This window comes from Cebus imitator, unplaced genomic scaffold (assembly GCF_001604975.1).
Source record: "Cebus imitator isolate Cc_AM_T3 unplaced genomic scaffold, Cebus_imitator-1.0 Scaffold81, whole genome shotgun sequence".
NCBI lineage: Eukaryota > Metazoa > Chordata > Mammalia > Primates > Cebidae > Cebus > Cebus imitator.
This window is the reverse complement of record NW_016107396.1, coordinates 6,593,306-6,618,757: the sequence shown is the minus strand read 5'-3', so window position 1 is coordinate 6,618,757 and position 25,452 is coordinate 6,593,306. Positions and strand designations below refer to the sequence as shown.

The 25,452-nt window shown below is 36.8% G+C and overlaps 1 protein-coding gene across 5 annotated transcripts in view; it reads left to right on the top strand.

Moving 5' to 3' along the window:
* NCOA7 (nuclear receptor coactivator 7) overlaps positions 1-25,452 on the top strand; it is a 157,590-nt gene that overhangs the window by 57,127 nt on the left and 75,011 nt on the right. For all 5 annotated transcript variants that reach the window (XM_017533335.2, XM_017533339.2, XM_017533337.2 and 2 more), the window contains exon 3: positions 13,749-13,969. In XM_017533335.2, the coding sequence (XP_017388824.1) occupies positions 13,749-13,969 (221 nt within the window). The remainder of the gene's footprint in view (positions 1-13,748; positions 13,970-25,452) is intronic.

The following is a 25,452-nucleotide window of genomic DNA, read 5'->3' as shown; positions in this document are numbered from 1 at the left end:
AATCATTTTATGAGACCAGCGTCATCCTGATACCAAAACCTGGTAGAGACTCAACAAAAAAAGAAAACTTCAGGCCAATATTCATGATGAACATAGATGCAAAAATCTTCAATAAAATGCTGGGAAACCAATTGCAAGAGCATATCAAAAAGCTTATCCATCACCATCAAGTAGGCTTCATTCCAGGGAAGCAAGGTTGGTTCAATATACGCAAGTCTATAAACATAATCCACCACATAAAGGGAACCAAAGACAAAAACCACATGATCATCTCAATAGATGCAGAGAAGACCTTTGACAAAATTCAGCAGCCCCTTCATGCTAAAAACTTTCAATAAACTAGGTATCAATGGAACGTATCTCAAAATAATAAAAACTATTTATGACAAACCCACAGCCAATATCATACTGAATGGGCAAAAACTGGAAGCATTCCCTTTGAAATCTGCCACTAGACAAGGATGCCCTCTCAAACCACTCCTATTCAATATAGTATTGGAAGTTCTAGCCAGAACAATCAGGCAAGAAAAAGAAATAAAGGGTATTCAATGAGGAAAGGAGAAAGTTAAATTGTCTCTGTTTGCAGACGACATGGTTGTATAGTTACAAGACCCCGTCATCTCAGCCCAAAATCTCCTTTAACTAGTAAGCAACTTCATCAAAGTTTCAGGATACAAAATCAATGTGCAGAAATCACAAGCATTCCTATACAGACTTAAAGAGAGCCAAATCAAGAATGAACTGCCATTCACAATTGCTACAAAAAGAATAAAATACCTAGGAATACAACTAACAAAGGATATGAAGGACCTCTTCAAGGAGAACTACAAACCACTGCTCAAAGAAATAAGAGAGGACACAAACAGATGGAAAAACATTCCATGTTCATGGAAAGGAAGAATCAATATTGTGAAAATGGCCATACTGCCCAAAGTAATTTGTAGATTCAGTGCTATCCCCATCAAGCTACCTATGACCCTCTTCAAAGAACTGGAAAAAAACCACCTTAAACTTCATATGGAACAAAAAGAGAGCCCGCATAGCCAAGATAATTCTAAGCAAAAAGGACAAAGCTGGAGGTAGCACGCTACCTGACTTCAAACTCTACTACAAGGCTACAGTAATTAAAACAGCATGGTACTGGTACCAAAACAAAGATATAGACCAGTGGAACAGAACAGAGGCCTCAGAGGCAATGCCACACATCTGCAACCATCTGGTCTTTGACAAATCTGACAAAAACAAGCAATGGGGAAAGGATTCCCTGTTTAATAGATGGTGTTGGGAAAACTGGCTAGCCATGTGCAGAAAGCAGAAACTGGACCACTTCTGACACCTTACACTAAAATTAACTCCAGATGGATTAAAGACTTAAGCATAAGACCTAACATCATAAAAACCCTAGAAGAAAACCTAGGCAAAACCATTCAGGACATAGGCATTGGCAAGGACTTCATGACTAAAACACCAAAAGCATTGGCAGCAAAGGCCAAAATAGACAAATGGGATCTAATTAAACTCCAGAGCTTCTGTACAGCAAAAGAAACAATCATTAGAGTGAATCGGCAACCAACAGAATGGGAAAAAATTTTTGCAATGTACCCATCTGACAAAGGGCTAATATCCAGAATCTACAAAGAACTAAAACAGATTTACAAGAAAAAAACAAACCCATTCAAAAGTGGGTGATGGATATGAACAGACACTTTTCAAAAGAAAACATATGTAAGGGCAACAAACATATGAAAAAATGCCATCATTAGCGGTCTTTAGAGAAATGCAAATCAAAACCATGTTGAGATACCATCTCACACCACTTAGAATGGCAATCATTAAAAAATCTGGAGACAACGGATACTGGAGAGGATATGGAGAAATAGGAACACTTTTACAATGTTGGTGGGAGTGTAAATTAGTTTAACCATTGTGGAAAACACTGTGGCGATTCCTCAAGGACCTAGAAATAGAAATTCCATTTGACCCAGCAATCCCATTACTGGGTATATATCCAAAGGATTATAAATCTTTCTATTTTAAAGACAAGTGCACACATATGTTCATTGTGGCACTGTTTACAATAGCAAAGACCTGTAACCAACCCAAATGCCCATCAATGATAGACTGGACAAGGAAAATGTGACACATTTACACCATGGAATACTATGCAGCCATAAAAAAGGATGAGTTTGTGTCCTTTGTAGGGACATGGATGAATATGGAAACCGTCATTCTCAGCAAACTGACACAATAACAGAAAACCAAAAACTGCATGTTCTCACTCTTAGGCGGGTGTTGAACAGTGAGAACACATGGACACGGTGCGGGGGCATCACACACTGGGGTCTGTTGGGAGGAATAGGGGAGGAACAGTGCAGGGTAGGGAGTTTGGAGAGGGATAATGTGGAGAAATGCCATATATAGGTGACCGGGAGATGGAGGCAGTAAAACACATTGCCATGTAGGTACCTATGCAGCAATCCTGCATATTCTGCATATGTACTCTGGAACCTAAAGTGCAATTATATATATATATATATATATATATATATATATACACACACACACACACACATGCATACACACACACATACACACACACACACACACATATAAATTGGATGCCAGAATCTGTGGCATTTTTGAGTTTGTGCTTGCTTGAGATTTTTTACGATATTATGCTTTGTGTTTGACTAAAATATCTTCAAGAAAAGAACCATTTTCTGTTCTTCTGGAATCATGTCATTGTAATGTATTGCTGTTGTAGCAAAATATATGTGTCACTAAAATATATGCCAGTGCTGGTTTGTATAAGATTCATTGAGTAGCCAGAGAATACAGTTCATTTTGAATAAAAAAATTTCTAAAAAAATAATAGTAAGTTTTCTTTACTAAGGAGTTCTAGCAAAATTAAAAAAAATATTTTGGAAGACTTTCTTGGCTTTGTAAGGGATTATAACGTCTTTGTGTAAGCGATTATAAACAGTGATTACTGATTTCGTGCAGATCTAAGTAATTAGATATGAAAATGAGACTTAACTCTAGAAATCCTACCTGTTAAAATTTTCCTTCCAATACCCCACCTCCAAGAGGCTGCTTTGAAGTCATCCAACATAAATAAAGTATTCACATCTGTATTATTCTCGTTGCAGATTTCAGGGTAGTCCTGAATAAACCTTTTGCTTTTGCTTTAGAAATTTATTACTAGTCACTGCCAGCAGTGAATTTTTTGAAGTAGCATTGACAATGCATTGAATAGGGATCGTAATGATTTAGACATAGACACTGAGATACTAATGTGATATGATGCTCAGTTTACAATTATTTGTAACATAAAAGCTAAATTAGCCAGTGTGATAGGCTGAATAATGACCCCCAAATATAGCTAGTTCCTAATCCCTAGTACCTGAGAATGTTACCTGTTATGGCAAAAGAGATATTGCAGATACGATTAAGGACCTTGAGATAGAGAGATTAACTTGGATTATCTGGATAGGTCCTATATGCAGTCCTAAGTGTCCACATTAAAGGGAGATTTGACTGCAGAGAAGGCAGTGTGCTGTGCAGCTGGCTTTGAAAATGGAGGAAGGGGCTACCGGGATTCTATAGAAGCTGGAAAAAGCAAGGAAAACCTCTCACGGGGAGGATGGCTTGTGGACATTGATTTCAGTCTGGTGAGTCTGATTTTAGACTTCTGACCTCCAGAATTATAAGAAAATAAATGTGTGTCAAGTTACCAAGTTTGTGGTAATTTGGTACAGCAGCCATAGGGAATTAATACATCCAGTCAGTTTATGTTAAATAAGCTATGTGCATAATATCCTTGTAAATCAAAAGAGAATCAACAACTTCCAAATACTTTTTTTAGCTTTCTATTTGCTGAATTTGATTAACTTTTGAGGTGCAGTGTTTGTCAGCTTATTCTTGGTTGCTAAGCAGTAAAATTCCTAATATTTAAATATATTTGTAGGACTTTGTTGGTGATTCTTAGCACAACATAATTCTCTTATTACCTGGAGCCAGTTCCCTTTTCTGGTTCCCTTCCTTAGTTTATAGCTGAAATATATATTACCGTTGTCTGTACCATCAATTTCTCTAAACTGGTTTTAGTCTCTGACTCAGCATTCTGACTTTTAGAAAAAGGAACCAAATTCTTACATAGAGCAATGTATACATTCAACAAAAGCCTGTTTTGTTTTATAAGTACAATGTAGACATTTTACACAGTGTGCATCCATTTTGCAGCAGTGTCATTGTGATCCTGGTACTGGGAGGTAATTATAAGTTTTTCTGAAATGTCCCAGACCAAGGCACCTCTGAAAGACTGAGGATTTGGTTTTGTCCCTTTCTGGCCCCTGCTCTTTGGTTACGAGAGTCTTCTAAGACCTGCTGACCCACCACTGTTTTAATAGTACAAGGAAATCCTAGAAAAGGAAAATTGAATTGTTATGGTTTCCCCTGATTGGCATTCTATTGATGTGTCTTTTTTTAGAATGTGGTTGTTCTTTGAGGCTGGGGAAATGCCGTTGTGTGTGTGTGTACCCATCTGAAGGATATATTGCTACTTATTGAACACAAAGCCAAAGGATCTCTTTTCCTAACTGTATTGGTTCTTTGAAGCTGGAGTATTTTCATTTTAACTGATGAATTTCAGTTTTAACAATGGGAAGAATCTCATCATGATTAGAAAAAAGGGAAAAAAAGAATGCACATCTTCAGGGCTGACACTAGAATCAGGAACATCCACAGGTTTTTCCAGGGATTACTCTTAAATTTTTGTTTTTATGTGGCCATAATTTCAAGAGAAAATTTTCTTCAAGGGAGTTGTTAACTGTTTTTCTCCCTTTGACTTTAAATTTGACTTAATTTTGGCATATAATGTATCATAAATGTTTCAGTGGAAATGGAAAACTATGAAATGACAAAATGAAATGGAGTTCAAAAAGTGATGTTCTTCTAGAAATAATAAGTGGCTTTGTATTGGTGACCAAATTCATAGCAGAGTTAAATACAATTAATGTTTATGTAGAGTGAGAAAAAAAGACATGAACATGTATTAATAGCTGGCATTTGTCACATACCTTCTTTGTTGTGTTAAATATGTTGTGCTTAATGTGTTCTCTCATTTACTTGGATTCTTAGAAATCCCCAAGTAAGAATAACAGCAGCACAACAAATTGTAACTTTTGGTTATTGAGCTCTTCCTGGGAACAAGGCACAGATTGTGTATAATAGTGAAGTAAGCTTTCTGTGTACCATTTCCTTTAATCATCATTAAAAACTCATCAGAGGCTATTAGTTTTATGTCAAGAATGACAAACCTGAGGCTTAGATTTAGTAACTCACCGAAGGATATGCATCCAAGGAACAAGAAGATCAAAACACAAATGTTTCTGCTCAAAGACCTGAGCTCATTCCATTGTCAGGGGTGGTAAGTTAGAAATAGACAACCAGGAAAAAACAGCTTAGGCTCTGAAGGTCGGAACAGTACAATGACAAAGTTGCGGCCAGAACAGCTAAGAACAAGAACCAAGAGAAGGTCCCATGAGGGAGACAGACCAGCTGTATCTGATTTTAAAAAAAAATGATGTGAGATTGCAGTCCAGGAATTTACTGAGATAGCTGCACTCAGGAAAAAGAATGAACCAGTAAACAAGAGTTAGCAAAATGTTGCCATAGCTGCAGATATTTAATTTGTTGTTCGTTGTTAGCCTTATTTTACAAAAGTTATATATACTTGCCATACAAAAGGTTCAACACCACCACGTTATACACATGTAAGTAAAAATTCTTCTCTCCCCACTCATTGACCAACCTTTTTCTCATACATCCACCAAACCTATATACATACATATAGTTGGTCTTGGGGAATTCTGCTTTTTTTGTTGTTTTTTCCATGAAATGGAGTTATGCTACGATACTGTTTTACATCTTTTTTCATGAAATAATGCTATAGCTACATACTTTATGTTAGTACTCTATTTCCCCACAGAAGGGATTTTAAGGAGAAATTTTGTATTAAAGAAGACTTTCATGGGTCTGCCCTCATGGTTGGTCAGTTTTAATATTTTCTACTTTTCTGCCTGGAGCTATTAATAAGCCCCAAATTATGGAGCAGTCTTATGTTATTGTTCTTGGTTTGGTTTTGGTTGGTTTTTTGTTTGTTTTTATTTTTGCTTTTAATAGGCTTTGTAAATGAATGGGGTTCTGACTGTCTTGACCTCTGGACTTTTCCAGGGCTGGCAGTTCTGCAGTGGAAGGAAAATGTAATCAGATGTGAGACTTAGAGAAAACACAGGGAAGTACAAGACTCTTGCGACAGTTTAGTTTGGATGTTAAAAAATTGTTTGTTTTTTTTTTTTAAATCAAAACAACTTTAACACATTTTCTACTCTTCTCCACCAAGGACAAACTATTACCTTGAAAATCATGTTAGCCTTTTGCTTTTGTTTACTTAGAAGTCCCAGGAGGTTTATCATATTTCCAAAGCAAGTTGCAGAGCTGATTATAGAAAAAGCCAAGCCCAGAACCTAAATCTGTGTTCAGATATTTCTGTGAGTGAGCAATCCGTTGAAGCCCACTAAATTTTCAGACCCCCACATTGTTTATAGAATTTCCAGAGTCCAGTGTATTTTACCTTAAAGTCGAGATATACATATATGCCATTGCACACATTTAGAGGGGCTTCTGGGAGGCCCTGTGGCAGCTGGCTGTAACCTAGGCTTGTGAATTCCTGCTCCACAACTAAACTATGCCCTATGACCTTGGGAAATGGCCCTAGGTTTTCTCAGCCTTCCTTTTCTTATCTGTAAAATAGAGATAAAACTGCCTACCTCATTGGGTTTTTGAGAATAGGCTAATATATGTGAAGTACATAGCATGGTACCTGGTTCCTTAGTCAACTTAGGAAGCTCTTTAAAGCTTGTCATAAGTTTTTGAAAAGTAAAATTTAGTTTTAAAAATTTGACAACATTTATGTGTTAGTCTTTCTTACAGTAGATTTGAAAGACTATTTAAAATATTCATATGTATTATTGTACATGGTATAAAATTTAAAATGTACAAATTCACAAATTCCCCACCACCCTGAGAGATAATAACCTTCTTTTTCTGGAAACTCTCATTACCAGGTTTTTGTTGTTGTTGTTGTTGTTGTTTGTGTGTGTGTGTGTGTACCCTTGTACACATGTATTCTGCATATACTCGTTAATGTTTTAAATATTGTATCTTTGCCTTTCTCTCTAGTCTCTTGCAAATAGGACTATCTATAGCTCTAGATCAATATCATCCAGTACTTTCTGTGATAATGGAAGTATTCTGTATTGTATGTTGTCCAATGGAGTAATCACTAGAACATGAGTCTAGAAATGTGTTTCTTAACAACTGAATAAATTTAAATTTAATTTTAATTAAATGTAGTAACTATCGGTGACTGACTGGTGGCCACCATATTGAACAGTGCCATACAAGATATTTATGTCTATGGTGCAGTTTTCAAAAACACATAGACCCCAAATTTTAAAATTAAGAACAAAGTCATATATAACTGTGAATTTTATATTAAAGAAGTCTGTAGTTCGATACATTTTCAATTATGTGCAGCTAATATGTTTTCTTTTAAAATCAAGTACCTTAAATGAGAGGCTGGGAGTTTATTTTGGAAAGCATGCTGCTAATCAGAGAAAGCTGTGAAATGGCATGTTTGTAGGAGAGCAGATCTCAACCAAATCAGAACATAGGCTCATTTATCTATTAATTTATTCAAGGAATATTTATCGAGTACCTAATGTGTGCCATGCAAGAAAGGAACTTGCCCAAGGCCCTGGCTTTGATTACTGCCAGTGCCCTGAACTCATTTCCTTTTGTAAAAGAAAAAGCTTCAGAAGAAAACCAATTTTCATTCAGCTGCTACAAGTGATTTCTTCAGCAAGAGCACCTCACTCACTTCTGCAGTCAGTCGGCTAACTCTGGGCTGGGACAGTACTAGGGAAAAAGTGAAGTGTGTGTGCATTCTACAAGTGCCTACACCATTTTAATGTAAGAAAGCCAAGAGATTCCAGAATTAAAAAGCTCTTTAATATTCCATTATGGAAGGATATAAATAAGAAACTGAGAATCATGGTGTGGACCCACATTGCCTCATTCTCCTGCCCTTGAGGAAGGTCTCCACAATGCAATTTGTCTGTTCTTTGGGCTTTTGCATTATCGTCCCCAAACAGTGATTGCTTCTTATGTTAGCATTGCATCTAAGTGTTATTCTTTTTCTGCACTTCGAAAATTTTCTGTTGTGATATGTTTTATTTTCATAATAAAAAAAGAAAAATAAATAATATTATAAAACTTAGTCCAGGCACAGAAATGATGAATACCTGACAAAGCAGAGATCATGAAGAGAAGGTAAATTGGAGTGGGAAAGATAGGATTAGGAGATAGAACTGACAAGGCCTGACTATAATTTAAAATACCTGTCTTATGTAATTGTCATCTATTTTAAAGAAAGACAAATGCAAAATAAAGGCTTTGGGTTTTTTTCCCACTTGTACTCACAGCAATTAAATCTTAAATGTGTTTCATTATTTTTCAGTCACTCATCATTTAAGATGATTTGCCAAGTATATTTTTAGCCCACAGTATAAAATAAGTGTATATTTTGGGTCATGAAAAATGCTTAGATGAAATAATGAGTTCATTTGTCTGCAAGACCTTTTTTTTTTTTTTTCAGCTTATCTTAAGTTAGCAATAACAAATCCTTATTGTGAGACTATCTTACCAAGATAGATATTGATGGGGAAAAAAAAGGACTAAAAGATTAAAGCCCTGAAAAGGAATGCTTGAACATTAACTATACCACATTCCATAGGTTGGCAGTTATTCCCCTTTGCAAAAAGTGTTAGAAATATATCTCTATACTTAGAACGAAGGAAGGATTTTACAGAGGGCTTCCAGGAACACATCTGATTTCCAGTTGCAAGATCAGAATGTTCTAGTTATATTGATAACTTCCAGGGAAACAAGTCTTGTGAGTATTCTAGTCAAAACAAAAGAGTTATCTGATTGTAGAAGTTCTTTTTTTTTTTAAATACAAAAAATTAGCTGATTGTAGAAGTTCTAAGGTATTAAATTGTACTCTACTGTTAAACAACTTTGGGATTGCTATTTTGTAGCTTTTTTTCTGAAGTAACAACTGTGTTTGGCTGTATGTGTTGACAGTAATTGTGTAGAAGAGGGAGAAAAAGAATAAAACAATGTGTGCCATTTTGTTATTTCCATGTGTGAAAACAAGTCTCTAATGAGATGTCCTCAAACAGTGCTGCTGTTCATCGAAGCACATGCCCCAGATCTGAGTGAGTTTAATTATCGTGGGGACAGTGAAATTAGGGCATTTAAATCAACTTAAAGTGGAAAAAGTCAGAAGATTGAGAAGCAGCGTATCTCAGGCTGCATAGAACTAATATTAATATTTGACATCTCTTTTCCCTAGAAGGAATCATCTTTGGAAGGGGGCAACAAGGTTCATCTCAAATATGTTTTTGATTAGCCAATACATCAGAATCAGCCCATCATTTTGGAGAAAGAGATCAGCTCTCTGCGTAGATAAACCTCCCAATGTAAAGAGACAATCTCTGTGTGGTATCTAGATTGCTGTAGAATAATTTGAGTCTCACAAAGGGCTTTTGATCAGAGGAGAAATTTTGATCAAAAGAGAAATTGTTTTATTAGGGTCATTATCTGACGTTTGCTAGAGCTGCCTACTCTTACCAGAAAAACAGGTTAAAATCTGAGGATAGAAAATAATATATTTAATGAAAGTAATTCCTTTTTATGAGTTTCCAATTGTTTGATTGGTGATTTTTGGTTATTTATTATTAATTATATTATTATTTCAATAGCTTTGGTGGTACAAGTGGTTTTTGGTTATGTGGATGAATCGTATAGTGGTGGAGTCTGAAATTTTAGTGCACCTGTCAACTGAGTAGTGTACATTGTACCCAATATGTAGTTTTTATCCCTCAGCCACCTCCTACCCTCCCGTGGTCCATTATTATACTATGTATGTTTTTGCATCTTCATGGGTTAGCTCCCACTTATAAGCGAGACCATGTGATATTTGATTCTTCCATTCCTAAGTTACTTCACTTAGAATAATGACCTCCATTTCCATCCAAGTTGCTACAGAAGACATTATTTTGTTCTTTCTGTGGCTGAGTAGTAGTCCATGGTGTATATAGACCACATTTTCTTTACTTATTACTTGATGGGCACTTAGGTTTATTCCATATCTTTGCAATTGTGAATTGTGCTGCAATAAACATACACATGCAGGTATCATTTCCATGTAATGGCTGCCTTTCCTTAGTAATGCGATTGCTGGATCAAATGGTTGATCTCCTTTTATTTCTTTCTTTCTTTNTTTTTGAGACAGAGTCTTGCTCTGTCACCAGGTGCCAGGCTGGAGTGCAGTGGCATGATCTCGGCTCACTGCAACCTCCCTCTCCCAGGTTCAAGCAATTCTCTTGCGTAGGCTTCCAGAGTAGCTGGGACTACAGGTGCGAGCCACCACACCCAGCTAATTTTTGAATTTTGTAGTAGAGATGGGGTTTCACCATGTTCGTCAGGCTGGTCTTGAACTCTTGACCTCGTGATCTGCCCACCTCGGCCTCCCAAAGTGCTGGGATTACAGGCATGAGCCACCACACCTGGCCGATCTACTTTTATTTCTTTGAGAAATCACCATGCTGCAAAGTTGTACTAATTTACATTCCCACCAGCAGTGTGTAAGTATTCCTGTTTCACCACATCCACAGCAACATTTGTTGTTTTTTGGCTTTTTAATAACAGCCATTCTGGCTAGAGGAAGGTAGTATTTCATTGTGATTTTAATTTGCATCTCCCTGATGATTACTGATATAGAGCATTTTAAAGAATATGTTTATTGGGCATTGTATATATATATATATATATATATATATATATATATATATATTAGAAATATCTATTCATGTCATTTGCCCACATTTAAATGGGATTATTGGCTTTTGTCTTGCTGATTGTTTGAGTACCTTGTAGATTCTGGATATTAGTCCTGTCAGATGCATAGTTTGTAAATATTTTCTCCCATTCTGTGGGCTGTCTGTTTACTCTCATGATTTGTTGTTGTTGTTGTGTAGAAGTTTTTAGTCTAATTAGTTCCCATTTATTTATTTTTGTTTTTATTGCATTTGCTTTTAGGGTCTTAGTCATAAATTCTTTGCCTAGGCCAGTGCCCAGAAGAGTTTTTACTAAGTTTTCTACTAGAATTTTTATGGTTTCAGGTCTTACAGTTGTCTTTAATTCATCTTGGGTTGATTTTCATATATGGTGAGAGATAAGGGATGCAGTTTCATTGATCTATATGTAGCTATTGAGTTTTTCTAGCACCATTTATTGAATAGGGTTTCCTTTCCCCAATTTATGTTTCTGTATGCTTTGTTGAAGATAAGTGGGTTGTATTTGGCTTTGTTTCTGGGTTCTTTATTCTGTTCCATTGCAGTCTGTATATCTACATTTATACAGGTTACAGATACCATGCTGTTTTGGTAACTATAGCCTTGTATAATTTGAAGTCAGATAATATGATGCCTTCAGATTTATTCTTTTTGCTTAGGATTGCTTTGGCTATTTGGGCTCTTTTTTGGTTCCACATGTATTTTAAAATTGTTTTTTCTAAATATGTGAAAAATGATGTTGGTATTTTGATAGGAATTGCATTGAATCTGTAGATTGCTTTGGGCAGTATGGTCATTTTCACAATATTGATTCTTCTAGTCCATCAGTAAGGTGTGTATTTTTATTTGTTCATGTCATCTATGATTCCTTTCAGCAGTGTTTTGTAATTTTCCTTATAGAGATATTTTTAGTTCTTTCTTCTTTCTTTCTTTTTCTCTTTTTTTCTCTTTCTTCCTTTCTTCCTTTCTTATTTTCCTTGAGTTCTTGATTTATCAGCTTGGTCATTGTTGCTATTTGGCATTGCTACTGATTTGTGAACATTGATTTTATAACCTGAGACTTTACTGAATTTACCAAATCTAGGAGTCTTTTGGAGGAGTCTTTAGGGTTTTCTGGTATATGATTATATAATTGGCAAACAGAGATAGTTTGACTTCCTCTTTTTCATTTTAGATGCTCTTAATTTCTTTCTCTTGTCTGATTGCTCTGGCTAGGACTTCCAGTTTTAGTCTTTTAAACAAACATTAAAAGATAGCTAAACTAAAAGATATGGGAAGTATATTTGTCTACAACTTTTCTTCAGCTGTTCTGTCTCTTAAGCCATGTACTAATTTATTAGCCAGTGAATATCTAAGAACCTGACTGCTCAGTGTTCAGTAAATAGTAGCCTTGTTGAAATACCTTGTTGGAATGTGGGACTTTTATCTCTGAAGCTGAATGTCTCATTTTCCTTACCATACTTAGTTGTCATGTCTTTGTGATTGTATTAGGGGACATTTTACTATTTCTGTTTCAGTTTGTGTTATATGTTGACATATATTTTGTCAATTAATTCTAATAAAAGATTCTGTTAGAGACCTAAGGAAGTACAATTATCACCATTTAAGATATAAGAAAACTCAGACCGAAGGTTTGAAATTCCTAGCCTGAGATCAGAGTTCTCTTAAGTGTTGTAGCCTCAGGGAGGGACCTCTCTAGATTGTCAAATTGATTTGTTCAGCATCACAAAGCAATGCAGTGTAATATTAAATTTCTCATTTTTCACACCCTTATCCATCACCCAACATCAAATTGGACACATGCTCAAGAGTGCGAAGGAAATAGAAATGCATAAGAGAAATCTAACTGTCCTTAGATACTTTCTATCTAGACACAGGGAAAAGGGACATGATTTTAAAGTATATGTTTACATATGAGTAGAGTACAACATATATTAGAGGCCAAGGCCCTTGTTCTCAAAGCATTTAGATTCTGGTAAGGCAAAAACATTCTCAAGGACTATCAAGTACAGAGTGACACATCAGTTAATTACAGAGTGATGTGTCAACTGAAAATATTTTGAGGTATTGGCTTTTAGTGAATTATGATAAACTTTATCTCTTACACATCTATGACTCAGGAGTAAAGAATTTGTAACATCAAATATATAAACTAATAATCAACTAGCTATCGGTAATCATAATGAAAGTCATGTCTTATCATTATGGCATTTTCTGTCTTAGGAAACACAGCTCTTCATTACTATTGCCATATGATTAAAGGAAAAGAATTACTCGGATGTGATCCAGTCCACACCTTACCAAAACCTTATACTCAGTATTTGAGCCAATTACAGAGGACTTGTTTTTACAAATGTTCTTTCCCATCAGTCCAAAAGTACCACTGAAACCAGAAACATTTTCTTAAAATATAATCTTCAAAATAGCATTCTAGTAGCATAATCGTCTATTGTGATTTTTAAAAATACTCAACATTTCATGACTATGAAAGAATTTCATTTTTCCTCAGGCCTAGGGCACTTCTCAGTAATGTTGTGAGATATCGTATTGACTGTATCAAGTTGAAGAAAGGCCACAGATCTCCATGTAAGAATTTGTAAGTGACTAGCAAAGAAAAAAGAACAATAAATATAATGAACCATATTATAACCAAAGTGTTTTCTGTATCAGTTCATTAGTTTTCAAAGCCCAGCAGCGTGAAGTTAATATGATTTCTACCAGCAAATTATCTCTCCAGTGTCTTTTCTTTTTCCCCCTCTTTCCTAGGTTGAAAAAGAAAAAACAAGCCAAACAAAATGCAGAGACAGCCTCAGCTGTAGCTACAAGGACTCATACTGGGAAAGAAGATGCTAGTACAGTAGTTTTAGAGCAACACAAGTGCAACATTGCTGTGGAAGAAGAATATATTACTGATGAGAAAAAAAAGAGAAAAAGTAATCAGTTAAAGGAGATCAGGCGTACAGAACTAAAGAGATATTATAGCATTGGTGAGTATTCCTGGCATTACTGTAGTATTTTCATTTAAAAAATCTGTAAGAATGTTTAAAAGACTATCACTTGTGATTGATCATAACAATGATAACAGTTTATGGAGCAGCTGCTATGTGCCCCAGGCCCTTGCTTTATGTATATGATCTTGTGTAAGAGGATCACACTTAAATAATGTCTCATTTAAATTTGTGTTCCCAGCATTTAGTACAGTGCCCAGCATGTATTGTGTGTTCATAAACTTTTATCTAATGAAGAGTCACTTTCCCTAGATGAGAAATATTTTTCTTAGTATATGTAGACATATTCATAAATATGCCAATAGAAATGCATGTACTTTTTGGCATTTGCTAGACAGTAGCAAATGGAGGAAAAAGAGACATGGCCTAGCATCTGTCAGTTTAAAAAAAAAAAATAACACTTGGGAGTTTTTTGTTTTTGTTTTTGTTTTTTTTTTTTCGAGACAGAGTCTCACTTTGTCGTCTAGGCTGATGTTCAATGGCGTAGTCTCGGCTCACTGCAACCTCTGCCTCTTGGGTTCAGGTGATTCTCCTGCCTTAGCCTCCTGAGTAGCTGGGATTACAGGTGCTCACCCCCGTGACTGGCCAATTTTTTGTATTTTAATAAAGACAGGGTTTCACCATGTTGACCACGTTGGTCTTGAACTCCTAACCTCAGACAGTTGAGAGTCTTAAAGGAAATCTTGAAGTGAGTCCACAGTGTTATATAGTTTCTCAGAATAACCCTTGCATCTGAAGCTACATTCACAGAAGTGGCATATCTAGCTTGACTTAAACCATCCATCTCATACCCACTGTTCGATCACATACACACATGGATTTTGTTTCATAGAGAATGCAAATAAATGAAATAGATTAAGAGTACCAGGAATCAGAACTTGGCATGGCATACAAATTATTGCATACTTGAATTGCTAGGAAAGGGAGAGAAAACTGAGGGCAGTCTCTGAGAACGTACTGCAAATAGGGTGAATGAAATGTGGTCTTGAAGCAGAGCAGTGCCACTTGTTCTGGGGCACCCTCAACTTGGTCCTAGTTAATGCCAAAATTACAGGAAGACTTGTGTTTATGTCTCCATGTTTAATGTAACATTCCAACAGTGTTGGAAGACATATGGTGTGGCATACAGATCATGACATACTTGAGATTGCTAGGAAAGGGAGAGAAAGTGGAGGGCAAGTACTGAGAACATGCTGCAAATATGGTGAGTGAAATCTGGTCTTGTCACAGAGCAATGAATCTTGTTCTGGGGTGCCCTCAACTTGGTCCTAGTTAATGCCAAAGTTACAGAGAGACATACCTTGTATCCATGTTTAATGTAACCTTCCAACAGTGTTCAAAGATAAAATGGACTACACTTGAAGTAGTAATAAGTGCTACATTGCTGACGTTGCCACCTTACAGGCAGATGAGCTATCAGCAGCTGATCAGCATGTGGTTTGTAGCTTTACCGTGGGCCAAGATGATGTATAATGTATGACGTGTCTTAATGGATGCTTTTAATCTCAAAGCCATTCAGTATTTCATAAAAGCTGTAACTGTCAACCTATAGAAAGATACTTCTGTGTTGTTCATAAACTTCCTCTTAAAATGTAAAATATTAAATATTATCCCTTATTTCCAAAAAGAGGAAGAGGATTAAGGAAAATTGCATTTCATGTCTTTTGTTTGCTTGTTTTGAGATTCGATTTTGCAGTGTCACCTAGGCTGGAGTGCAGTGGTAGGATCATAGCTCCCTGCAACCTCCAACTTCTGGGCTCAAGCAATCCTCCAGCTTCAGTCTCCTGAGTAGCTGGGATTACGGGCACATGACACCATTCCCAGCTCTGGGTGTGTGTGTGTGTGTGTGTGTGTGTGTGTCTGTGTGTGTGTGTTTTAGGAAGAAACGGGTTCACACTATAAAACTGGTATTAAGCTTCTGGCCTCAAGCAGTCCTCCTGCCTCAAAGTTCTACCCTCCAGCAATCCTCTTGCCTTGCCTTCCGAAGCATATATTTATACACACATACGTATTTTTGAATACCGAGTCTTGCTTGGTTGCCCAGGCTGGAGGGCCATGGCACAGTCTCAGCTCACTGCAACCTCTGCCTCTGGGGTTCAAGCAATTCTCCTGCCTCAGCTTCCTGAGTAGCTGGGATTACAGGTGTGAGCCACTGTGCCCACCCCCAAAGCATATCCGTTTTTTTTTTGGGGGGGGGGTTGGGGATGGAGTCTCTCTCTGTTGCCAGGCTGGAGTGCAGTGGTATGATCTCAGCTCACTGCACCTCTGCCTCCCGGTTTCAAGCAATTGCCCTGCCTCAACATCTTGAGTAGCTAGGACTACAGGCATATGACACCATGCCCAGCTAATTTTTGTATTATATATATATATATATATATATATATATATATATATATATATATATATATATATATTTTAGTAGAGACAGGTTTTTACCATGTTGTTCAGGATAGTCTCGATCTCCTGACCTCATGATCCACCCACCTCGGCCTCCCAAAGTGCTGGGATTACAGGCATGAGCTACCGTGCCCAGCCCACCCCCCTCCAACTTTTTAAATGATTTCTTGCTGTATTAGGTTAGCCTTTTTGTGTGGTATACTCTGTTGCATGTGTAATGCTGAATCTGAAACAATGCCTTTCACTCTTTACCTGACTGACTCTTACTTAACTAACAAAACCAGCTCAGTCATCATTTCTTCCAGAAGCCCTCTCTATCCCTGTCCAGGTTAGACTTCTTTCTTCATTGTTATCATGGATGTATTTGATTATTTATGTACAGCCTGGAGTGACTTAGATCCTAGAATAGTCACTTCGTGTAGTGTCTTCAGCATGACAGGTGTTCTTTAAGTGTGCATTGAAAGGAATAATTTATACATAGATAAATGCTCTATTTTTAATTGTTTGAGTTTCAAGAAAATTCTGGAAGGACATAGGTACTAGTGTAGTCATTGGGTCAGAAGTATCCTGTGATTTTATTTGGTAGCAATAAGTAAAGAAATGTGACCAGGCTCAGTAATTCACATCTGTAATCCCAGCACTTTGGGAGACTGAGGTAGAGGGATCTCTTGAGGCCAGGAGATCAAAGCCAACTCTGGCAACGTACAAGATCCTATCTCTACAAAAAATAAATTAGCCAGGTGTAGTGGCACATGCCTGTAGTCCCAGCTACTTGGAATGCTAAGAGTGAGAGAATCACTTGAGCCCAGGAATTGGAGAGTGCACAGCTCTACTGCACTCCAGGCTGAGTGACAGAGTGAGACACTGACTCTGTAAAAAACAGACAAAGAAACAAAGACAAAGAAATGCCATTATAGCTTACCATCTCTCAAGAATAACAATGATAGCAACCAGTTTGGAGGTTTGAGGCATTTCCTCAGGAGAGCCCAGTGCTTAGATAAAACCTCTAGGTGGACTTCCAGGGCTCCTTGACCCTTTCCAAATTTGACTACAGCTGACAAACTCATCTTGGCAGGTTTGCTGGCTCTCCCAGCATCTGACCTGGCGTGTTTCCCTCAATCCCATCCCAAAGGGATGTTTTCTACCACTAGATGGAGCATCAGACCTCAAGTCAAGAGCATCCCAGTTCACTGCTGCTTTCGGTGGCTCTGGTCTGGGAGGGAAGAAAAGACTTGAAAATGGGAAGATCTCGCTGGCTTGCTAAGGATTTGGGATTTACCTTGTAGTCAGTGAGGAGTCATTGGAGGTGAAGGTCAAGAGAAAAAGAAATTCTCTACTTTTTGTTTGCTCTACATTTAGTTTTTCATTAACTCTGTGATGAATCTAACATGAAGAAGGCAAACTGTGCTGATCTGAGACTAGGGCTTAGGGGAAGGGGCACACTGAAGGGGCACATAGCAGCATTTGATGATCAGTGTAGTGCGTGAAGGAGAAAAAGAATAGAGTAAAAAACCGACAGACTAGGAAGCTTAAGAAGGAAGGAGGAAGATAATGAATTTATGTTTGGAGATGTTTTTGAGGTGCCAGGTACATTTGTCTAGAGATGCCTAGATTTCAGGTGACAGGCCTGTAAATTGTTACTTACAGGTGTCAGATGAATCCACATATGTAAAACAAAAGTTATCCAGTGAATACAGAGAGCCAAAATGAAAAGTTAATGGACAACAAATAATAATGACTGTATAAAGCAAAATACTAGGAGGATATATAACAATATGTTGATAGTTGCTTTCTCTGGTTACAGATATTGCAAGGCAGTTTTTTTTGCATATTACACATAGTAAAGTTATTTTTAATATTAATCAGAAAATAAAGAGAATTGAAAATAAAGTAAAACTAAGGTCTTTGCAAAAAAACGAAAACATTAGACAAATATAAAGTTCTATAAGCAGTATATAACAAAGTAATTACTTTCTGTAGGTATCTAGTCCACATCTATAACATGACCTGTCTGATTTAAAGAAGCGTATTTTGACAAAATAATGTTTTTACTTCTTAAATTGGTTTTATCTGTGCCTCACTTAATCCTTGGGTAATAATTCATTGCTATCTACTGACACTTAGGAAAACAGAACAGTTAAGATATTAATAAAGGATGGTTTGGAAAGATTGAGTCACTAGAATTGCCTCATTATAACAACATGGTGCTGATTCTAAAAATGTTTTGGTTTTGAGAGGGGAGTATGAGAAAGGAAGCGGAGTGATTACATTGAGGCAGATGGCATCAGATAAATCTAGATCCAACACCTAGCGCAGCACCTGGCACACAGTGAGCACCAAAAACACCCTCTAGAATGGGTGAACTGAGCCCTTCTGTGCTTTCATTTGTGTTTAGTAATATATAGAGGAGTCCTTTTTCATTTGTTCTGTTTAGGTAAACTCTTAAGAAATTCTTTGGTGATAATGGGTCTTGTATTTTTCAAAATTAGGTATTAAGTTAGATTTGACACAAGTACCTTGGAATGTATATAAGTATATTAAAAGATATTTGGTCTATATTACAATTTCAAAATATATTAAATCGACATGAACTATATCATAGGATACTTTTTTTTTCCTTTTTCTTTTTGTGGAGACAGAGTCTTGCTCTGTCGCTCAGGCTAGAGCGCAGTGGCACAGTCTCAGCTCACTGCAACCTCTACTCCCAGGTTCAAGTGATTCTTATGCCTCAGCCTCCCAAGTAGATGAGATTACAGGCATGCACCACCACACCCAGCTAATGTTTGTATTTTTAGTAGAGACTGGGTTTTACCATGTTGGCCAGGCTGGTCTCGAACTCCTGGCCTCAAGTGATCCACCCATCTCACCCTCCCAAAGTGCTGGGATTACAGGCATGAGCCACAGCCGCAGCGCCCAGCCCAGATTTTTTTTTTTTTAAGGAATTTATTGTTTCTTAATCTTAGAATAGTGAACATCTTTGCCTCTAAGAATATGGAGATAGGAAACAAAATTTTACAAATATGGGTAAAATTTCAGTGCATTGAAGTTCTTCATTTGAAACAGCTGTGCAGCCATAAGATTGGAGAGAGATGGACACATTTTATAAATAAGGGGAACAAGACTAAGTTGGAATAAAATAAAATATTATGATTATGTAATATTTTAATATAAAAGGTGAATACCAAGATCTTGGATAGTGAAGTCGAATTTTAAGAAAATTGTACTTGGGAGATCATTATAACAAACCTAAACGACTTAATAAGAAAACAAAGCTCATTTTGTGATTATCATAGTCAAAGATTTATTTAAAGAGAACCTCTGCAGTTCAAAGAATGAATTTAGCTTTCAGTAAAAAATCTATAATGTCTATATTAATCATTTCAAATTTTACTTTTCCCTCTGGAACTCAAAATAAACTTAAGAAAATAATAAATGAAATCCTCTACTTTTGCTATCTGTTTTTGTTTTTTATGACAACATGGAGGTAACAGACTACTAAGTTATTTTCCACAAAGAACCCAACACTTTTCCATACACAGATTACTTTTCCTTAATTTTTTTTTCTAACTACATGTGTGAAGATCTTATATCCATCATTTGTCTTTGTTTCACATGGCAAGTTCAGAAAGCCAAGGTTATGTTATATTTGATAAATAAACTTTCAAACATAAACAGGTCAAGCCACAAACGTCTAATAGCATTGCGCTTCTGTTCAAAAGTAATGATCATCCTAGTACTTTAGATCTTAAAACATCAAAGAATACAGGATTAAAATGGACTTCCGTGTGGAAAAAGGATGCCAAGAATCCAATTAGTATATTTTTTTAATCAAGTAGAATGGGCTTAAGGGATTTGGGTATAAAATAAATGGGAATTATTTGGATGAAAATAGGCCTGTGCTTCTTGGGACCATCAATGAAGTCAAATTAGTGTTTTTGTGACACACCTGGGTGGTTAGAGGACAAACCTGACGTGTGCCCCCAGAATGCATGCAGCGTGGCTGAAGGAATGAAAGTGATAAGAGAAGACAACAGATATGGGAGGCGTGAATGAAGAGTCTGAGGATCCAAGGTGTTCTTGGTGAAGAGGACGGAACCATGGGAGTAGAAGCTGTCATCAAAGCTGGAATCATAAGAAAACGGTTTCATGAGCTAAAACTCATGCCTACGTGGAGAAATCAAAAGAGCTTACCTTAGTTAGGCAGAATTATGGGGTAAACTCAGTCCTCTGAATAACTGTAGCAAATGTTTACAGGTCATAAATAAATGATAAAGAAAAGATCTTTTTAAAACATTATCTACAAAGGAGCAAAGAAAAAAGTTAAACACAGACTTCTTCATAGTGGTGAATGTCAGAGGAATTAAAATCTCTTCAGACTTGTGAGGTAAAAGTTGTTTCTCAAGGTCAAAGACAAGACATTCTCAGGCATAGAAGGACTCAGAAAAGATACCTTTGTGTCATAGATTACCTTAAACAAATTTGTGAACAAATTAGGTCATTTTGGCAGTGCCCGCGTGAATGGGATTTTTGCTGTTGTGGGCTTCAGTGGACTGTTGTTGCTCTTTTTTTCTCTCTTCTGTTTTTAGCTCTATCACTTTTCCATTCACACTGTTTGCAAAAACTACTTTACTTGCAGCTAAGCGTGGAGGCTCATGACTGTAATCCCAGCACTTTGGGAGGCCAAGACAAATCACCTGATCAAGACCAGCCTGGCCAACATGGTGAAACGCTGTCTGTGCTAAAAATACAAAAAAATTAGCTGGACGTGTGGTGCATACCTGTAGTCCCAGCTATTCGGGAGGCTGAGGCAAGAAAACCTCTTGAATCCAGGAAGCAGTGAGCCAGCATCGCACCACTGCACTCCAGCCTGGGGGACAGAGAATCTGTCTCAAAAATAAAACAAAAAAACTTACTTAACTCAAAATACTAAAAATACAGTAAACCATGTCCTATAGAAAATTGTTCCTAAAGGGAAAAGGAATTTAGAATCTAGAAATCAGTGTTATATTTCCTTAGAAATTCCAGTAGTTAGGGAGTATAAATATCCACAATGAAGTAGCTGTAAAACAAACACCCTTGAGTATACCTGTGATTGCACCAGCTTTATTTCAAGGGACACTCCTGTCCTGACCTCTCATAGTCCTAGCACTCTCATTAACACAGTGTTTTATAACCCATTCTTGTCATTGTTGGAACAAAAAGGTACTTCTGTACACAGCAACCATGTCTTAACAAGCCTGTTGTACTGCATATGAGCTTGAACTCTGAATTTAGTTCCATTATAATCATAGTGGTCTGTATAATGCAAACCTCATACCCTATTTAGTCTGTCTTGTTATAATCATTTGCATTATGAAATATCTCGTCGTTAAGAGAAATCACCAAATATGGTTTGGGCTCAGGGGAAGACAGCAGATAAACTAAGTACAGTCAGTGGTTTTAAGTTTTGAAAAATCAAATTAGAAGTAAACTAGAAAGGATAAAAGAGTAAAAATACCTTAATTCTGACTTTGGGCTGCTTGATCCACAAAATACCATATACTGGGTGGCTTATAAATAACAGAAATGTATTTCTCGCAGTTCTGGAGGCTGGAAAGTCCAAGATCAGGGCACTGGCAAATTTGTAGTCTGTTGAGAGCCTGTATCTTCATAGACCACCATCCTCTCACTCTGAGCTTACATGGTAGAAGGGTGAGGGGTCTTTGGCCTCTCTTATAAGAGCAATCCCACATGAGGGTATGGTCAAGATGACCTTATCACCTCTCAGTGGCCCCTTTTTCTAATACTACATACTTGTGGGTGAGGATTTCAACTTGTGAATTTTAGGGGGACATAACAACATTCAAATCTTAGCAAATACATTTATGCTTATGGTCAGGGTTTGTTTTTGTTTTTTTTTTTTTTTTTGAGGACAGTTTGGCCATTTTTATCAAGAATCTTTTTGCATACTCTTTGACCCAGCAATTCTGGTTTTCTGTTTTTTTGAGATGGAGTTTTGCTCTTGTTTCCCAGACTGGAGTACAGTGGCGCAGTCTCAGCTCACTGCAACCTCCGCCTCCCAGGTTCAAGCGATTTTCCTGCCTCAGCCTCCCAAGTAGCTGGGACTACAGCGTGTGCCACCACGTCCAGCTAATTTTTGTATTTTTTTTAGTAGAGGTGTCGTTTCACCATGTTGGCCAGGATGGTCTCGATCTCTTGACCTCGTGATATGCCCGCCTTGGCCTCCCAAAGTGTTGGGATTACAGGCATGCGCCCCTACACCCAGCCATCAATTCTGTTTTCAGAAATTCATCCTAAGCAAACAGTCATGGGCATATTAGAAGATTTAACTGCAGTAACTATCATTGCATTGTTTAAAATACCAGGAAAATGAAAAACAAAACACAAATGATATAAAATGGAATGCTGTGTGCCATTTTAAAATGAAGTAGAAAAATAGTTAATGATACGGGAAATTTTCACAAAACACTAAAGTAAAAAAGTGGGTTGACAATAGTTACTGACTGATTCCATTTTTGTTTAAAAAAATAATTCACCTACGTACATATAAAAAGGTATGGAGAGTTTCTAGAAGTATATTCACCAGAATGCAAACATTGGCCTCTCTGATGGGAGGGAAAATGGATAACCTTTATTCATTTTATTTATTTGTATTTTTAAATGACTGCTATGGTCTGAATATTTGTGTCTCCCTCACCCACCCCCAAATTTATATGTTGAAATCCTATTCCCCAAGGTGATAGTATCAGGAGCGGGACCTTTGGGAAGTAATGAGGCCATGTGGGTGGGACCTCATGATTGGGATTAGTGTTCTTAGAAAGGAGACTTTAGAGAGCTGCCTGGTTGAGAATGTGCTGTCTGCGAACCAGTATGAGGGAAAATACACTGAGATTGCTATTGCCTTGATCTTGGACTTCCCAGTGTCCAGAACTCTGGGAAATAAATTCCTGTTGTTTATAAACCACCAGTTAATGGCATTTTGTGACAGCAACCTGAATGTACTAAGACAATGGCTGTATATAGTTTTGACTTATGTGAAATTGGCTTTCATATTTTCTCTAAAGTTTTCTTCTGAAGTGTTAATGTGCACAGTTAGGTCTTTGATCCATTTATGAAAGAAAAAGCTATTTTTAAAAATATTTTGGAGGGTGGGAAAGAGGGTAAGAAGGAGAGGAGAAGCAACATCAGACATGAGGAAGGGCAGAAAGAACTATTTTCCATGAATATCCCCTTTTGTTAGATCCTTTATTTCAGTATTCAGTTTCGAACTCATGATGATCTGCTACAAAAAATGTAGACCACTTTACAAATGTAAAAACTGAGAAGCTGAGTAATTGGCCAGGGGTCTACTGTCAGCTAGCATGGAGCCAGGATTCATGCCCTGCCCTCTTTAGCACCAAAGCTTGAGTTTTTCCCACACACAAGGAGGACCTTCTCCATGCTAAGTGTGGTAGTAGATTCTAGGGTAAAACATTTTATAAAATTGATAACTTCCCTGTGCTTTAAGCACTTGCATTCTAGATTTTACCACAGTATGACTCATTTTAGTCGAGGACTATGTTGCTTGTGACTTGCTTGAAGGAAGGAAAGTAACATTTACTGACATTTTTCTTTGTACCAGAAGTTAAAACAAACAGAGTTTATGTTGAGTATAGGATTCGTTCTTCTCTGACACATCTTTTTTTAAATTTAATTGTAACAGCTTATACTTTAGGTTTTCCAGAAGTTTAAAGTGCTTATTCAGTAGCAATATTGAAAGTTTTAATTGTGCTTTTTATAGAGTCAGGTCAGTAATTTGAGAAGTATGTATCACCAGTAGAGAAGATATTATTTCTTTTAAAAACTATTTGTTTATTTTGTTTTTTAGAGACAGGGTCTCACTCTGTTGTCCAGGCTGGAGTGCTGCGGTGCAATCATAGTTCACTTTAGCCTCAAACTCCTGGACTCAAGCAATGTTCCCACCCAAGCCTCCCAAGTAGCTGGGACTATAGGCATGTGCCACCATACCTGGCTAATTATTTTTATTTTTTCTTTTCTTTTCTTTTCCTTTCTTTTCTTTTGACACAGTCCCCCTATCTTACCCAGGTCTTGAACTCTTGTCCTTAAGCAATCCCTCCACCTCAGCATTCCAGTGTTCTGGGATTACAGGTGTGAGCCACTGCACCTGGCCAAGAGGATATTTCTTTAGGCAAATACAAGTGCTGTATTTTCTTCAAAGACATAAAAGTTTATTTTTTGATATTCAGTCTTGAATTTGTCTGCATTGATTCAAGAGTAGTCCAAATTTTTCTCGAAATCTTAGCCATTATTCACTAGCTTCATTTAATTATAATTTTTAAAGTTCCTTGAGCCCTTACTACGCACATTGCAAAGTGCTTTCTCTGAATCACCTTATCAAATTCTTATGATAACTCTTTGGAATCCAGCAGCATCCCCATTTTGTACACTGGGAGACTGTCTTTAAGTTACTTCTTCAAGGTTAGTAGTGAGTAGATGGTAGTCCAGGACTCTCATTCACAGTCTATCTGATGCCAAAACCTTCCCTCCAATGTGAAATTACGTGATATTTATGGTGAAAACCAGCCTCTTCTCATTTATAATGGTGCTTTTATTTTCACGAAATTTCTGTTTTTTGGTGATATCACTGCAGTGTTTTAATTGCTGTGGCTTTATAATCATGTATTTCAACATCAGTAGAGTGTTCTTACCCTCACTTCTCTTTGAAAAGTAATTTTGAATAGTTTTATGTGTATATGCTTCTAGATAAACATGGTTATCAATTTGGAAAGAGTTCCATTGCCATAAAAATTTATTTTTTATTTAAATTGCTTTTTAACATTAATTTTTAAAAAGTGAAATATTTATTTACAGATGAGATTTCCTATTTAGGAGTATTATATCCATTTATACACTTCAGTTAAGCATTTTAATTTTTTTATATATCTTATCATTGTCTTGTTATATTTATTCCTATATGTTTTATAGTTTGATACCTCTGTACCTGGGACTTTTCCAATTAGACTTCTGTTACAAGTATAAAAAATTATTATATCTGGCCACCTTAG